An 18,746-nucleotide genomic window follows, 5' to 3' on the forward strand; every position below is an offset into this window, starting at 1 on the left:
AAACACGGCTCTTACCTCCTCCGGAACTCATCTTGACTATGATCAGGCCTTCCCCAGAGCCCAGTTTGTCCGCAACTGCGCTGATGACTTCCTTCACTGAGGCGACCACCGGCACCCGAATGGTTGTGTAGGTGTGGTCCATACAATAGACCTTAAACAGAACTATTGGGAAGGCAGCAGCAACGTGGTCAGTTGGTCTTGGGAATTCTTAAGAAAACCATATGCTATGCAATTGTTTAGATATCTTCCAATATTTGCATCATCTTGACATTCTTACTATTGTATTTATTTGCACTCATCAATGCCTATGCCTGCCCTTCTAAAACCCCTTACCTCAGCACCGATCTAAGAATAGGTGGACCCATGGCTGTCATCCCCAAGGAGTTTGCGAAAACCCCACAAATAGGTCATGGGAAAAAATGAGAAGTATGGTTCAGTCAGTTTTCTGGGACTGCCCTTGTCTGCGAGCTTTTCTTTTTTCACAATACAGGGAGTTGCTGTGTTGTAGGCTGATGACTAAGATGACTGCTGCCTGGAGTGGCAGTGGGGCACCAACATTAGCACCTCTGTAAGCAGGAGTGCTTCTGCCTGGGGCAGCGAACATATGCTGACATTCCTGCTCTCTTGTTTACTGGTGTGTGTACTTTGGGGCCTGGCCACATAGCTTGGGCAGCATTTAGGTCAGCAGACACATATGTGGCACCCACAGGCTCACCTCTGAACACACAAAACCTGGAAGCAATTCCAGGTGCTGCAATTCTTGGGTTTAGAAGCACTTCTAAATTATAAGATTCATTTGTGGCTTAAAATAAAAATTTGTATCAGTTCTTAATTTTGGTTTGGGTTCTTCGGAGAAATCTTAAATCAGCAAACAGTAACAGCCAGGATCTGTACCTGCCTGAGGGCTGCTATCAAGGCTGTGCTCATGGCCAGAGTGCTCCCTGGGCAGGAGCCCCGCTCTGCAGATGACCCTGGCACCCCACCTCTGCTAGGCGTCTGCAAAGGGCCAGCCACCTTCCCGCCAGCTCTTCCCAGAGCAGGGGAACCCTGATAACTGGTCCCTGAGATAACCTTTCTTTCCTTCAAGGACAGGTGGTGGCAGGGGAGAGGCAGAATCAGGGAAGTGTGGATGAGCATGTCAGCTCTGGGCACAGAGTCCAAGAACAAAAATAACTGGAATACAAAAAGGCTCCTCCAAGTGAACCATCTGGACAGCAAAGGCGTACCCCAAGGAAAGCTATTCTGTGGGTCCAAGGTGATGATTCCCGGGGGAAGATTTTATTCTGACTTCAAATAATTGAAACAATCCTAAGTGGGAAGAGAATTCTCACCTTCGTCAGAGCCACGGATAGGCTGGCGCTTCTGGGCTCTCTCATCGCCTGTGTTGAACTGTTGCAACAGAACTTTGTGCTGTGAAAATAAGAGCAGCCGCGGCCTTAAAAGGAGAATGACTGATGCACGTTTGCAAGTCAGAGGAAACACACTTCAGAAGCAGTCAGAATCAAGGAATGAAGAAAACATTTTGTATTGACAAAAACATCACTTTTCTATACTGCAATATAATATTTCTGGAGAAGTGTCCTTCTACAGGGCACAGGTAATTAGAGAATCCTAACCCATCACCACTTACCTTCTTCTGTGGATTCTTTGCATCTTCTGAACTACGAGAAACAGAGAAAGCACATTATTTAATACCGTGGGTACTGTTTATTTGAAATTGCTTCATTGGTGTATAGCTTTAATCTTATGTTAGAAAAGGAACCTATCAGGAGGCTGTAGGAGCCTCCTTATCTTAATACTAAGAGACCAAAGCATGGAGGATACAGCAAAGGGATCAGTTCTTGTCACAGGCAGATCCCTGGTGGAGCTGATGCTAAAAGCCAGGGTTTTTAGCTTTCAGAGTCTATGTAGTAGCATGCGTTCTCTCCTGTATTTAATCTGTGGCTCAAGGGACAGCATGTGAAAACCTGTTTTCTTGTCTGAGAGGACACAAATATTCACCATCACCAGCTTTGGCAGCAGAAAGTGCATTTTCCACATACGCAGCCCCCCTCAAACTTTCCTTAAATGCCACTGACCCTTTTATTGCTGGATTCACTGCTTTGAACCACAGGGACCCATGTTTATTGAGTAAGACGCCTCAAAGGAGGATCTTTTCCTCTCCAGGCTTTCTTTTGGCAGCCGCCCAGCCTAGGAGGTGGCTGAGCAGAATCTCAGTCCTCTTGTGCGTCTGGCCTTATGGCACCATCTATACCCGAGGCCCACTCTGCTCAAATCAGAACACGATGTGGCTGTTGAAAAACCAGCTTTCAATTTTTGGGGGGCAAATGGCTTTGTGGAAGATGCTTTTATTGAGAGCAGGTGTACCCCACAGCCAAGCCCTTCCTTACATTTGTTTGACGATCTTCTCTAGCTCTGGCAGCTGTTCCTTGAGGGCAGCGATCATCCGGGCATCATCTGATACAGACACATAAAACTCCTGTAATTGGCAAAGGTCACAGGCTTTTAACAAGAACCATAAAAGGCACCCAGTTCTGTAAAGAGCAATCAAAATGTGTCCCTGTGTCATCTGCTTCGCTAGCATCTCCAGACCATGGTTTCACGGACTGGAGACAAAAAGGAAAAATGGTACAATACGCCTAACGTCAAAACTGCAAGTGCGAAAAGATTCTGGAAATGGGTAAGAGGTAAGTAATGGTTGCATAACATCGTGCATGTAATTCATGCCATTGAATTGTATATTTAAAAACGGTGAAAATGGCAAATTTTATGTTGGTTATATTTTACGACAAAACAATTTTTTTTAAAATTTTAATTGCAAATGAATTGTTTATATGATATTTATATGAAAGGCAATGTAATGCAGTGTTTTGGACTGGGTAATTTCATAGTCTACCTTTTAAGAGCACATTTTTCACCTCAATATTTTTTTCAGGAGAATTTTAATATTTATTTTGATATTATTTTAGTATTTGTTGTTTAATATTGACCACTTATATTGGTCATATTTAATATTGACCAGTCAATTAACCATTATGGTTAGTTGTTGGTGGTAAAAATGCAGGCAGAGTCTTCAGCACTGTACTGAATTTATGCTGAGTTTGTCACCAACTCAGGTCTACAGAGGTTCTGGGAACTGTCCTGACCGCAGCAGCAGCAGCAGCAGCACACAAAGTCCCCTGCTTTGTTCAGGGGCCGTGGCCTCCACAGCAGAAGCTGAGAGCTGTGGCCGTGCCAGCTTCACCACCACTTTGGTTCATCAGCAAAATGGTCCTTTACTCTGTGGGTAGAGGCCACGAGTCAAGTTATGACCCCGACCAACTATTATACCTTCACATTTCCAAAAGTCATTCCATAGCCTTAAAAGACTCTCATGGTCCACCCTTCCTCCCTGCCTCACCTCTCTCTACCTGACAAATGATACGGTTAAAAAGGAGAGAGGCGTGTTTCTTTTGTATCATTCATTCTTGAACATACAGACTGATCAAGTTTGAAATAGAAGCCACATTGTGTTTTGCCTGCACAGAAGGAAGGTGAGCCTATGTGATTACAACTACGGAAAACATACAAAGAAAAAGAGACCAAATGAAAATACATTAAAATGCTACCAATTACAGAATTAGAGTGGCAGGCTAATGGATGATGCTTTTCTTTTCGTATAGTGCCTTTCTGAGAAATGAACATGTTAAGAAAGTCTAGAATTTGCAATTACAGTCTCTCCAGGGAAGCTGCTGTGCCTATGGGTAGTCTCTGTATTATAGGGCAAGGATGTATCCTTGGAAGAGAGGAAACCACATACCTCCAGGAAAGCCATAGCCACGTCATCCTCTTGTAGGACGTCTCCATACATGGCGGCCCACTGTAAAACCAGGCGGATGACTCTCCTCTTATTGTTGAGGGCATAATCCATTTTCTCCTGTTCTGTACCTTGTGAAGGCTGTGCGTGGTAAGTGCCGAGGGGTCAAGGAAGACATTTAACCATTTCACTAATTTCACTATGCTACTTGCAAAGGCCGAGAGTGACAGAGTCCACACTCAGAAAGCCAATCTTTTGAATGAACTCATTTCTTCCCTTGGGCCCTCAAGAAAAGCTCCACCCATTTAAAAATTCTGGACCAAATGCATACAAACCTTTGTAACACCTTCAGGCTTTGACCTGATAGTTGCCCAAGGAATTAGACTTGCATGGCTCCAATCGGACTCCTAGCTCCAGCTCTCATCAGGCTGTCATCACATTCCCTGCCTGCCTTCCACCTTGCCCTTCATCTCTAGGGGTGGTAATGTGTCCTGCTGTTGCTTGTCTTTGTTGGGTTCCTTGCCATTTCTTGTTGGTTCCCATAATTCTGCACACATCTCTATAATTCCTTTCATTATATGCATTTTAATCAAACCCTTGCAAGTGGGCATCTAGTAATGCCGGAGCTGTGAGTGATACAGAGCGCACGGGTGGGGGTGTGGAAAGGGAGCTGGAGGAAGATAAGCTCACCCAGTGTTAGGAAGAGGAAAGGTTCCTATTGTGTTGATCATCTGGTGAGGGACCCAGGCATATTTTTTTTACACCATTCCTTCTTTTCTTGTCTAGAACCACAACTTAACTCATACTGGCTTTTTGTGACTGTATGGCTAGCCATCTTAATTAAACTATAAGCTCCTTGAGGCTTGGGGTGATAGATGATTTGTCTTGTATTCTGTACCATGTCTAGCACAGTGGTTTTTATCTGGACATTTTGTTTATTTATCAATACAACAAATACTTAACTGAGTATCTACTGTGTGTGTCAGTTTACATTTTCATGTGGATTACAGTAGGGAAAATATAGTGTGTGGTCAAGGAAGATTTTAGATTAGACAGACTGTTCCTTTTTCAGTGACTTACAGTAGTTCGTATTACAGATAATTAATTCACAGAACAATTTCCTCGTTATAACTTACATGGTAACTTGCATATACAGTACCTCAGGTAAGTTCTACTTTATAGTTTTGAGATGAAAGCGTTGTTCCCTTTCTACAAGGGAGCAAACTGATAGTAAAGAAGCATAAATGGTCAGGATTACACAGCAACGGACGTAGAGTTGGTTTTGAATCCAAGGTTCCTAATTCCAACCAGTTTTCTTCCGCATTACACAACACCCCCAGGGCTTCATAGCTGCCAGAAGACTGGCCGCACCTTAGGTTTCGACCATGACTTAAAAGGCACCGCAGAAGCCTGCCTCATGGCAGGGCTGTGCTTGAGAGCAACACCAGCAAAGGGCCTTCTCTAAAGGGACTATAAATAATCATGATCAAGGTAAATGACAAAACCTTAAAGCAAAGGTTTACTGCATGTAAATGGGTTGCAAAATGGCTTTCATAAATTGAGCACGGGATTCATAAAAAAGAAAATTGCTCAACCTGTATTGCTACAATTCTCTCTGAACTTACAATAAAAAAAAAAGGGAAGAAAGATCACTTTATGTGAAAATTATTTCTTTGCTGATTAACCCTTTGGTCTCTTGCTTGTATGTACATATAACTTCGGTTTTTCTTTCCAAAGAATTGCAATGCTGGGCACTATATTTTATAACTATTAATTATAGTACCTAGCAGCATAGTAGGCACATGGTGGGTACCAAATGAGTAATTCCTGACAGATGGAAAAAAAAAAAAAGTACTAGTTCACCTAAGAGTCAGTGAGTGAGTGAAAGAGAGAGAGGGAGTCTTTCCTATTTGTATAAGACTGAAATGGTTTGAAATATCAAGTTGAAAATAAGTGGCTATAATTCTAACTTTCCAGGAAACAATACAAATGCTTATGTTTTGGATACAGAGATCTTAGCAGCACATCTGTAGCTAATCTCTTGGGTCCTCCTACAGAAGACGTAAATCGACATTGTCTTTGTGGGTCAGGACAAAGATCTTTCTTATCCTCTTTCTTGCTGGGGAAATCTGACTTTTGTTGACAATAAAAGATAGACTACCTGACTGGAAGGACTAGCATAATAACACTTCAAATGTGTGTAGAGCTTGACAGTTTATTTATAATACATATGCTCAATGTGCTCACATGATCATACAATGCTTTCTACAAACCTGAAGGGGAAATATTTACAGATGAGGAAACTGAGGGTCAGAGAGAAGAGATCTGCCCTGCGTTGTTTAGTGACTCAATGGCAGGGCTTACAAATCTAGACAGGGCTCTTTCTCTTATCGCCATTCCCAAAGCCCCAAACAGTGGCTATAGGGACAAGACATTAGTGCTTGGGTTCATGAAATTATTAAGAATAATTGCATCTGGAAAGCAAAAATCCTCATGGAATTTTTTTTTTTTTTTTTGGCTGAAGTTCTAAGTTTCCTGGAGCTGACTCAGCGTGTTGAATACCTAAACCAAGGCTGGGCAAGCGCCCGTTGCTGTTTGTGGGTAAGTAACTCCCTCCTGGGAGCCTGAATAGACTAAACCTGGGGGAAACGGCTTTCTCCTTTCTCATGAAAGTTAAGTATTTTTGCCTCTGGAGAAACAAAAGGAAGCGCTGATTTTTTTCACAAAGTCTTGCCTTTCCCCTGACAGATAGATATCTATTTACTAAAATCGAGGTGGGGTTAATACCACTTTTATAGCTGAATCCAGGCATGTGCTCAAGGACTCTGCCCCTCCCTCAGCAACACACGGTTCCAATCCTGAGCAGTCTGCTGAATCAGGTTCTTAAGGGGCACAGAGAAGACTGTATATGTAATTGATTATACCCGAAATGGTTACAGGTGAGGTGCTGGGACTTCTCTTTATTCCATAACAATCTTCTCAAGCTTTTAGAAGAATTTATGTGATTTTTTTTTAGATTTTATTAAACTCCTACAAAAAAAGGTGGGGAGAGAGGAAAAACTATATTCCCTTCAGAGAGTAGCCAAAAAATAAAGAACATCCCACCAGTTCCCTTGTGTCAGTATGATGTCAAAAATGCAACCTAAAATGAGTCACATTTCAAATGTAGTATGTTCATAAATTTAAACACAACAGGAAGTTTGCAGAGACCATTAGCTTCTCTGGCTAAAACTGGAAAAACAAATTACCCATTTGAGGGAGAAAGTCCGATGTGAATAAAAATCTAACTCTTTTCCAGGAAAAATAACAATTTAGACAAGATTATCAATGAATGCCACACACATAAGATAGTTTTAACATCTGAAGAACACTATCTGAAATATATACTTTGCTAATGTCTATGTTAAGAGTAGGTTAGCAAAGAAAATAAAATATATAATAATTCAATGATTCCCCCCCCAAATGATCAGAAAATACTTGTACTGAATAAGGTCATGACTCCTGATATCATGGCAGTTGGATTCAGGTAAGAAGTAATATGGCTGCTTGAATTCATGGGGGAAAGGAGAAACAAAAAAAGAACATGGTTCTGGCATCTCATAAAGTGCTAGTTAAAAGTCTGTAAGAAAATCTAGAATTATGCACTGAATTGTTATTTTAAACAATTTTTAAAGGGCCATAATAGTTGAAGTGGCCAAACTTATCACTGACACACAGTACATTTTAGATAACTCACAGAGTCCTAGAATCTGTGAGTTGCAAAAGCCCTTTGATTATATCTCCTTCAACTCCACCATTTTAGAGGTAAGGAAACTGAGGTAGAATGAAGTGATTTTTCCAAATTTATCAATGGAATTCTTGGGACTAGAACTCAGTTCTTTTATCTCCCTCCCTAGTACTCTGTTTACCTGTTTATGCTGTTATGTTTTGTCTGACATTAATATTCTTTTATGCTAACATATATTATACAGCAGAATTAGGTTGGATAACAGGGAAATCTGTCTGAGATGTAGAAATTGATTTCCCAAATTCTCAAAGACCACAAAGCACATACAGGAAATCAATACTTAGTTGCTGCAGCCTTGACAATCTGATGTCAGGGAGGCACAGAAATTCTAATGTCTGAACTAGATCCTCTCTGCTATAGTTTCGACCAGTTCTCTTATCTCATATCTGTTGATTTAGAAAGCAGCAGCTCACCACTACTAACCAAACATTCTTAAATCTACTGACCATTCAAATCCTAACATGAGGTTTCTCTTGTTATGGTAATAAGATTTCTCACTATCTGGGAACATTAAATCAGAATCCTTAACAGCGGGAACCATTTCTTAAACTCATTGTGAATTTCTACATTTTCTAGTCAAGGACTGGGCATATGGAAACCCAAAAAGCTGCAAGTGTTTGCTGATTGACTGGTTACCTTAAACAATTCAATCACATTGTTTGGAGTGCTATATATAATGTAATTTTCTAAAAAAAAAAAAAAAAGGTTTTACCTTAATCACCACAGCTCTTTAAAACCCTTTATCTAAGTTATCTGAAATTCCGTCTTGTCGAGATGTGAAATACAGACTGTAGATACATTCTAAACAAGTTCATATTCAATATCACCAGGTTGACTAAGTCTACACAAACACCAAAACGTCTGGTACATCTTTTAAACAGAATCATTTAGTTATTGGGTATTTAATCTACAGGAACACAGACTTTCAGAGTGACAGACTCTTCATTGAATTGGACCAGCTCCTTGAGCATCACGTAGATGTATGTGGCTTGGGACCAACTGGGTCTGTTTCCAGTGAGGTGTTAGGGTTGAGAGTCAGAAGAGGTAAAGCTATGGCCTTTCTACCCTGCCAACAGCAAGCTTAATATTCCATCAAGTCATTTTCCTCATGCCGGCTCTGCCGTTCAAACACTGTAATTATTTCATATATTTTTACCTAGTTATTATCTTACTCACCACAGGCACCTGTAATTTTTCTGTATTTTTTTTTTTTTACTGCTCATTTACTTATTCTTAATTCAGCTAATAATGGTTCCACATATTAAAATTATCATGGGGAAAGTAAGTGAAAACCTCCTAGGATGTAGAGGCAGCAGATTCATTACAGCCTACAACAGGGAATAAAATATTATGTATACTTTTTGCAGTAAGTACATGCTAATTATGCAGCTATTTATAAAACACTTATCAACATTCAAACTGATACTCTTCAATGTTGTTGTTTTCTAAAGCCCTGCTTTGCATACAAGATCTCTGCTTGCAGCTGAAAACAAACTTTGGGGGTCATCTGCCCTCTGACGAGACAGAGCTTTTTGTATATATTTTACATCACTCCATATTCCTCTCATGATGGTACAATAGTTTATATGAGGCAATATTTATATGGGGCTTTAAGGTTTATTATGTACTTTCACACACATAGCCTCATTTGATCTTCACAACAACCTGGTGAGGTTCATTATAAGATGGGGTTCATTATAAGATGGGGTTCAGAGAGGTGAAGGATAATTGCTGAGTAATAGGACTTGTAAGGCGCAGGTCTTAAACACAGGTCTTCTGACTTCAAAGCTCTTGCTTTCCTCACTATACTGTGGGGCTTCCTCACCACCTGCTTGTCTTTGGGGAGCAACCCAACATCCTAAGCGCGGAGTCTGTTCCCTGATGCAGTATGCCCTTGGGAAGGCAAGTTCTGAAATTAGATCACCTGAGTTCATATCCCAGGTTCCCCACTTATAAACTGTTGAGACCCTTGGTCAGTTCATTAACCAGTCAGAGCCACAGTCTCTTCATCTGTAAACTTCATAGGACTGCTGTTAAAGGATGGGATGAGACAATATTGGTAAGCCATGTAGAACAGTATTTGAGACATAGTAAATGCTCAGTAATAGTTGGTTATCATCATTATTATAGATCCACCTCCGGAAATCATCTAAAATTTTTTAAATTTTGGAATGATCGGTTTTGGAATTTTTAAATTTTTAAATTTTGGAATGGTCGGTTTTGGAATTTTTCATAAGACCTGGGATTTCTGGGTTTAACGCTGTGATGCTACTCTGACCAACGAGCTGCTCCTGTGTTTATGTGCTCCTATTAACTTGGAGGTCATGGAAGTGCTTTCTGTGCTGTCAGTTTCGTTAGATGCCTCTCATTTTCTTGCTCAGAACATTTTTTTCCCCACTGGGTTCAAATCTTGTTCCAATGCCTACCAGCTATGTAAGTTGGGGCAAATTACTTAGCTGCTTACATAGTGTTGATACGAGGCTGAGAAAATGTACATAAAATACTCAGTAGAATATCTGATAATATAGTCATTTTTTGTTCAAAGAACACATCATGTTCCTATCATCATCAAACCAAGTCTTCCTCATTGGAAATGAACTCTCAAATTACATAGCTGCAGAAGTAAATTGTTCTTATAGTGACATATGGATCAAACAGTTTTCAGAACTAAATGGGACTGCAATGGTAAAATTTGGCTTCAATAAAATTTAAGCTGATAATTTCCTTTAGAAATCTAAAGAATATTCCTAAAAACCTGGCTTCATCTAGAGAATAAAGACCTGCTGCTGTTTTGTAAATATTTCATTAACAAGAAAAGCACATTTTGAAAAATGTTCCTTTTAAAGAACCCAAGTCAACTTATAAAGAGAACATCCCCAGGTCAGATGAATTTCACAGAGTAATAAATGATGGCGACTCTGCCTTCTCAGTAAGGGATGTTGTGTTTATTTTGTTTCTGTATAAAGGATATAATACATGTAAAGGCTATTTTACCTAAAACTTAGTGGAAAAATCTATATTCTATTTCTTAATTCAATAAATTAAACAAAATTTTTTTCCATGTCAAAACCATAGAATTTGTGTTGATACTAAGCCAAAAGAAACTAGGATAGTAAAAGAAAATATTTGACCAAAATTATTGCTGTATTTACATTTTTATAAATTTAAATATGAGCCATATATTACTGAATATTCATTCAGCTGCAGTTTATGACAATCTGTCATAAACAACAGAGATCTGCATTTGTTGACATACAGAGAATTTATTACTAGGGTAAGCTTCTGGATTGGTCTAAGTGCTAATGATGTCATCATAGACTCCATTTTTTTCCTGACTCTGAACTCATTTCAGCTTTGTCATAGGATTCAGTCCCCTAACAGTTGCAGAATAGCTGTCACTGGCAATTGGGCTATAGGCTTCCTGTTCTCCCTCTTAAATGGTGAGAAAGATTTCTACCCAGAAGTCCCAGGAAGCATCTCTTTGAATCTCACTGTCCCAGTCTACCTTGGGCCTACAATTTGAGAACCAATCATGGTCAAGGGAAGACAATTACTATAAGTAGCAAAACTGACCAACTGAAATTACATTGATGCTGGGGAGTCAACTACATTGCCCACTGCAACCAGAATCACATTAATATTATACAGGATTTTTTCAAACATCTGCCAGTATATGTGGAATCTTAGGTGGTTATTTGGCTTCCATGTGCCTTAATTTCTCCTACATATAAAGTGAAATAAACATCATACCAGTCCTTTTTTAACCTCACCTGTGGTGGCTAGGTGTTGAAATGATAAAGTAAATGGTGTGAAAATGCTCTGAATCAAGGCAGTTATGATAGTTCAAAATAATGTGAACTTAGTTGTGGTCACTTACTGAATTGAAGGCCTGACTTATTTGTGCAAACAAAAATATGGCAGAGTTTAATAAAACACAAAATTAAGACAACAGGAGAGCAATTTAGTAATGAACACCAATGGTATTAAACTATTACATAGTCTTTGCTACTTTTATAAATTTAAAATAAGGAGATTATCATGTATGTGGGCAAAGATTTAGCTGGAAGGATGTTGATTCATCCTATTGTGTTTGTTATGGGGGAAAATGTGGAAATAATCTAAATATCCAATAGGAAGAGGCTAAGAAAATAAATTATGGCATATCTGCCATATAGTATTCTGAGTCATTATAAATGATAATGTGTTTTTCTCATGCATCTTTGTCACCTTGTTGCCCAGCACTGTACGACACATTGTAGGTATTCAATGAATGTTTGTGGAATTATCTGAAATAAATGATGTACTTTTATTTATATATATTGGTTTGAAGAGATAGCCACAACACACTATTAAGAGAAAAGAAATATACGTATGACAAAAAAAAATATAACATGAACACATTTAACATTTATATAAAATTTCTGAAAGGTTTTTCATAAAACGATGGTGAGGTACCAGATGAATTTTGCTCTTGTCTCTTTTTCTGTAAATCGAATATTTTTTACAAGGAGAATGTTTTATTTTTAAGGATGACAGAGTTATCTACATTTAGAAAAATGATGTGGAAAAGTATTTAATGGCAGAGAAAAATATTCATAAAATATTGTTTAGTGACAAAGCATATACAATTATTTATAGTGTGGCCCCATTATTATATTTAACAGTATAAATCTATATGCATAGAAAAGAAAGACGGGAAGGGAACACACTAAGATGTTAACAACAGTAACACCTGGTGGGGTTACAGGTGGTTTTAATTTTCTTTTTAAAGACTAATGGAAGATTGAACCAAATTTTAAGTTCAGATTTTAAAAAGACTAAAGAAACTGGAGATGAAAAGTACAGAAACTGAACAAATATAATTTAAAAAACTCATTATAAAGCACTTGTATTCATCAGGTCAAATCATGTCCCATGCATATCTAATGAATAGAGAGTCTCTCTCATTAGCACATAAAAGGCCTGAAATATTAATGTTAAACAGAGTTCTACCACCTTCCTCTGTGCTAAAAAGCAAAATTGGAGGAGACATACAATGTGGATTAAGGACAGAAATAGGTGTCAGTGGCTCAGGGCTCAAATCTTTTCTGTACTAGTAATTATCTTTCTCTGAGCAAATCATAATTTTTCATTATCCTAGTTTATTGATTTGGAAAAAGAGCAGTGAAAATACTGACTTCATATGGCTGCAGTGAAAAGTCACATATTAAGTACTTTGAAAACACTCAGCCAAAGCAACTCACTTCAATGTGGGTGCTTTACTGGAACGTGGTTAAGTATTTTAATATCGCTACATCCATGTTAAAAAATGGAGGTGAGACCGCTTGTTCAGTTTTATGTTATATCTCTCTGTTGTTTGTACATGCGGTGTTATGCAGTTTATGTGTACCTGTTGTTTTTGCCTGCCCATCTCCTATTTCTCCACTTCCTGTATTTTTCTTTAGAGGCAGTCCCTGTCCAATAAAGTACAGCAAACCCTTGGATTGTGAGTAACTTGGTTTGCGAGTGTTCCACAAGATGCACAAACATTTCCAATACATTTTCACGTGGTAAACAAGTGATGTCTTGCAATACGAATAGCTTGTTTCCGGAACAAATTATGCTGGCAAACCAAGGTATTACTGTATTTTACCTTCCCTTGACCAAGACGTCAGCAGCAACCCAAGCTAGACCAACTAGACCCTCCTTCTCAGGGATGGGGGAATGAGATGAGGGCCCAGGATGCTTGGGGCAAATTTACCCCAATAGCAGAGCCTTCAGTTGCTTCCCCGAGGCCCCTATCTAAGGCCTGGGCTCTTCAAGGATTCCTTCAATTCTCTGAGTTACCCCACATCCTTCTGATAAATTCCTTTATTCCTTAAGTCAGTCACCGTTGCTTTATGTTACTTATGACCAAAAAAGTGTAGCTTATAAAAGAAGCCAATATAACATCTCCCTGGAAGGAAAGGAACTAATCATTGAGTCATTAGCTTAATATAGAAGCACTTATACACATATGACCTTCAGGAATAGGACCCTTCCCACTTGCTTGCTTCAGCGGGATAAGCAACCAGCCTCTCCGGCCTGCCTTCCCTAAGCATGACAGGACAATAATTCTTGTCTGAGGCTCTTATTCCCGGTATCTAAGGACAGCATAACCAGGTTTATGCTGTCCAATATGTTAGCCACTAGCCACATGTGGCTATTTAAATGAACAAAAATGAAATAAAAATAAAAAATTCAGTTCCTCTGTCATAGTAGCCAATTTCATGGCTAGTGGCTACCGGGCTAGCACAGATATAGAATATTTTTGTCATTGTAAAATGTTCTATTGGAGTCTTCAGTTATTTGGTTTCAACAAATTATGCCTACTCTGGTTTCAGCCACCTGAATCATATAGTATGTTGTCAAGAAATGTTCTTAAACTGTAATTAAAGGGTGAGCTTTTAAAGAAATAAGTTGTAAAGGAAAAAAAAAAACCAGACACACCCCAGGCTTGGAACACTGAGATCTGGATGAGGCAGGTCTTTGCCACTTGCCTCGGGCATGTCAATCCTTTTTTTTTGAACTTCAAAATCCTTATCTGTGAAACAAAGCTAATACACCCAACAGACTCCTGCAAAGGTAAATGGTATAATAAAGGTCAAGGCTCTTGGCATGTGCCTGAGGCATAGAGAATTGATTACAAATAGAACAGTGGAGAGAATTTAGGTTCCTACAGGGCCAGGAGTGAAAGAAGATGGTCTGAGGGCATTGGGCGGGATAGATGATACCAGCCATCCTGGCTTCCCTCCATCTCCTGAGAAAAGAGGAAGACTGGATACACAGGTTTCTCTTGTCCACTTTCCTATCTATTCCTCCTCCCTACATCATTACTGCCACACCTCCCTAGCTGAGTGGCATGGACATTGCTCTAGGAGCTTCTATTTTAAGAACAGAGGTCAGTGATATAGGTGTTCTCAGTCAAAAGGACAACAAGCTAATCAATGAATAAATCAGACTGTGCAAAAAAATATAAAGTTAGTATTTGGGGCTTGTGTTGTAAAGACAGTATGACTTGGTTCCCTGTACTCTTTTTCTTCTTTTGGTTTTGTTTGTCTTAAGCTTATTAGCATGCTGTTGAAAAAAAAAAAGTCTTAAACTCAATGTTTTTTTTTATTTTTCCTTCCAACAAATCTCAAAGGTCTAATAATGATTACCATGTATGGAGTTAAAAGAGGACACAGAGGTCCTGAATGTGTTAATTTTACTTGACTGAACATGAGCCAGAAAGAATATATAATATATGTAAGTCTCATTAAGCCGTCTTTACTTGGAAAGATGTTTCCCAGGCAAATAAACACCCAAATCTCACTCTTGCAGCTCCTCTGAATAACACATTCCACTCAAATCTCCTATCCTCACACAGTCTGTTGACTGCAAAGAGAATTATGGGTGAACAAAAAACATGAGAATCAGGTAGGGCAATTATAATTCTGAAAAAGGAAAACATGCCAACATTGATTGGATTGCTCAGAAAAAAGAAAGCTATTCTCCTTCAATATATTTAACTGCTCACAAAAGGCCAAAGTGTTTTGGGGTCTACATTTTTGTTGTTTTAAAAATAAAGCAGAACTGGAAAATATACTTTCACATGCCCCTTAAATTTGAGGCTGCGACTCATTAATAATATTTACTTCTTCTATTCAACTTCCATTTTCTGAATGCTCCTTCTGTGCTGGACATTGTATACCCATCGGACAATTCAACAGAGTATTGAAAAATTGCCCCAAACAAACTCAGCTTTCAAGCTGCCTAGAAGAACTGCCATTAGAATTTCTAGTTTTGTATCTTGTATTTAAGTGAACATGATGATAATAACAATAGTAACAAAGAAATAAATTTTGGTATCTGCAGTAGAGGATGGACTAGGACGAATATAAAACGAAAGCTACCCCACAGTGATAACGTGTCTTTATCTCACCGGGTTAGTGGTCTGGTTAATACTACAGCTTAAAGGGAAAACACAAGCAGACCACAACCCACCTGCCAGGTCCTGACAGAGGTACACAGCCTGTCTCCCAGGCTAGGGAACTATCCCTAATAATACTGTTGGGTTCTTCTCCATAACTTTCTCTAGCCCACCTCCCAGGTATGTAAATTCCCAACCAGTAACACCTTCCCGAGGTAACCTGGCTCCCGTTTCTCTACACAGGTGATGAGGAAGAAGTCCTCAAACATGGCATGACCAAACCATGCCAGGGAGAGCTGGAGTCAATGCTGGAGAAAACTGCTGACATTTCAGAGTTAGACAAGGGTAGGAAGCACAGCTCTGCCTGGGACACGACTTACCTTCAGGGAAGGGGATGAGATAATGGCCTTGTACATATGGGGTGTCTTCAAGGGCATAGAGACTCTTCACAATAAAAGGATATTGGGCCACCAGGGCTGGGCAAAGCTGGGTATTTGGCATAAAAACACAGTGCATCATAACAAAGTCATTTAAAACAGAATCTGGAAGGGGGAAAAAAATGCAAAGCAGAAAAGGAAATTAGGTTCTTGCAGAAATATTTAGGAAAACAAGAGTATCTATTGATTAGTTCTTGACCAACGGTTCTCACGCATTGGCTTGGAGTATTGTGGTTTTACTGTACATAGAAGCACTGCATATAAAAATAATTTTATACACACACAGGGTGCCAAAAAAATGTATACACATTTTAAGAAAGAAAAAAAACCTATTAAAATTGTAATAATATATATTGATAACAAAAGATAAATACGTCACATTTGACTTCTGCAATTACAAGAGGTGCTCCAAGTGGTTACCATCCGCGTCCAGACACTTTTGATTATGGCGAACTACTGCTTGAGCAACGTGGACCAAAGTGTCTGCTTGTATACATTTTTTTGACACCCCTCATGTGTGTGTATGTGTGTGTGTGTGTGTGTGTGTGTGTGTATACCATGTGTGCAGAACTAAAACATGGTCATTTCTTTGTCAACTTTACACCACATGTCTTTTGTCAATATCGCCTTTTCTTTATCTCGTTTTCACCTCCTATTTCCAGAGGGAGCCATGAAGGATGAGAGGATGATGGAATTAAAGAAAAAGGAGGTGGTATGAATGGAGAATTGGTGAGGGAAACAAAAGCAGGAAAAAAGAAAAGATAAAGGCTGTGAGCATCAACTGAAGCAAAACAAAGCTCACCAGTAGATGAAAATGGTGACTGTCCTATATTTGAAGCTATTTTGTAGGTAGGGAAGCAGGGAGATGGCAAGGGAAATAAGGCAAGTCCCAAAGATAAGCCTCATCTGCTTCATTGTGAATTCATGCTAGTTCTTCACTGCAAAGACCACGCTATCCAGTCAGTGTTGGTGGGAAATCACTGAAGTCAGGTCAGAAAGCCTTAGGAGTATGCCAGGTGAAACTCGAAATTCATGATGATATGGGGATTTCCAATTAAAAAATGAACAACACTGGCTGAGATTTGCGAAACTCATGTGACTTTTTAAATAGGAAATGAGGAGAAATATGAAAATTTTAACTATATAAATTAGATAAATATTAATGTCTATGTTTTAAATTAACTTATATTGGCAATGTTGGAATCAGTGACTTTATAAAGGTTTAACCATTATACTCATTTGTTTTTAAAAAAACTGAGATATAATTGACATACCACATCATGTAAGTTTAAAGTGTACAATGTATTTATTGATTTACTACATTTATATGTTGCAACATGATTATTACCATGGCGATAGCTAACACCTCTATCATATCACATACTATCATTATACTCATTTAAATATAAGGGATAAGTATAATCTCAAGTTGTCACCACTAAGTGTTTCCAGTCATTTCAGTACCATTACACTGAACCTAAGATGCAGAGAAGGCGCCAGGCAGAAGTTGTATGGAGCCTTTTCTCTTAAGTACAAAAGGACTTTAGCTTGTCTGAGTTTCCCATCCAGGGTCACCTTTATACAATATGTTTCAGGCAATCTCTGAGGATAGGGGAGGCGATGCTTGTGCTTCTAAGGCTCCCAGAAGGCCTGTGCTATATAACAGGCCAGTTTACATTTTGCTAAACTGGAGATTTCAGTAAGGTACTCTGACTCTGGGGAGCTGGTCACTTAGCATGGTAACTACCCAGCACCTACATTTCACCATGGCTTTTTTGTCCTCTACATATGCAGTAGTTCTTCCTAAATATTCTTGAGAGCTGACTATTTTTAAAAATCATTTCCTACTAGAAAATGATTTCCCAAGTCGCCCAATGATTAACGCTGGTCACAGAAGTAAAAGGTCTAGGAAACTAGACTAACTTATGCATATGACAGCGCAGCAAAACCAGACTGCTGATCTTCTGTGCCCATTTCTAGGTCATTATTAATGTTGTACCGCAGTATGGGAAAGCTTTGTTCCCCTGTCGCTAGTTACTAGACACGAGCCTTCCTTCAGGACCACTTCAAAGGCTCTATTCTCCATGACACTTCACCTGGTCCCCTCAGCCAGTCAGTGCTCCCAAAGCACGTTCTTCTTGATGTTCAAACTGTTTGCACATCCTTTTACGTCCTTTAGAAGGTTATAAACTTCCTAAGGACAGGAGAGTGCCGCCTGTTCACATTGCCTAGCCCACAGCATGCAGCATAGTGCCTGCCTGAGAAGATACTCAACAAACATCGAACTGAAATTAATTGCCCTGGAGCTAGAGATCCTGGCTTGTATATCAACTACTCCCTAATTAATTTGCTTCATAAAGAAATATCTGGGATGATCTATTTATAAAATGAGAAACTAGAAAGAGGAGATAAAATAAGACGTAAATCAGTGCTAAACTACTTTTAGGAGGTATATAATAATAATAACTTTACTTTGAATATATTGCAAAGATGATGGAAATGGACTTTGAACAACCACTAGGTTTTTTAGATAAATCCTTGAACTCCTTTTAGAGAAATCTTCTATGGAACTCAGAACGCTTAAAATATTGACACATTATTCTGAGAGTCAGGCCAGTAACATAGGAGTTTTTCTTTTTTTTAAGTTGAATGTGAGCTGTGTCAAAGTCATGTACAAGATGGTTCCCAAAGGGGAGAATGAAATCACAGATTTGTTCACCAGTGAGATTCATCTCAAATATCTGTGTCTTGCTTAATAAGACTGGTTCACTGTAAGGCAGTATTATACATTGAATT

At 39.0% G+C, this 18,746-nt stretch overlaps 1 protein-coding gene across 9 annotated transcripts in view; it reads right to left on the reverse strand.

Annotated features, from left to right (window-relative positions):
* The window catches only part of RAPGEF4 (Rap guanine nucleotide exchange factor 4), a 298,057-nt gene that overhangs the window by 32,483 nt on the left and 246,828 nt on the right, over positions 1 to 18,746 (reverse strand). For all 9 annotated transcript variants that reach the window (XM_019653708.1, XM_019653711.1, XM_019653714.1 and 6 more), the window contains 6 exons: positions 15,977 to 16,055; positions 3,800 to 3,950; positions 2,391 to 2,479; positions 1,631 to 1,661; positions 1,332 to 1,410; positions 16 to 162 (listed from right to left, as the gene is read on the reverse strand). In XM_019653708.1, coding sequence (XP_019509253.1) covers positions 16 to 162; positions 1,332 to 1,410; positions 1,631 to 1,661; positions 2,391 to 2,479; positions 3,800 to 3,950; positions 15,977 to 16,055 — 576 coding nt within the window. The remainder of the gene's footprint in view (positions 1 to 15; positions 163 to 1,331; positions 1,411 to 1,630; positions 1,662 to 2,390; positions 2,480 to 3,799; positions 3,951 to 15,976; positions 16,056 to 18,746) is intronic.

The sequence above is a fragment of the Hipposideros armiger genome, unplaced genomic scaffold (genome assembly GCF_001890085.2).
Source record: "Hipposideros armiger isolate ML-2016 unplaced genomic scaffold, ASM189008v1 scaffold_205, whole genome shotgun sequence".
In the NCBI taxonomy this organism is placed as follows: Eukaryota; Metazoa; Chordata; class Mammalia; order Chiroptera; family Hipposideridae; genus Hipposideros; species Hipposideros armiger.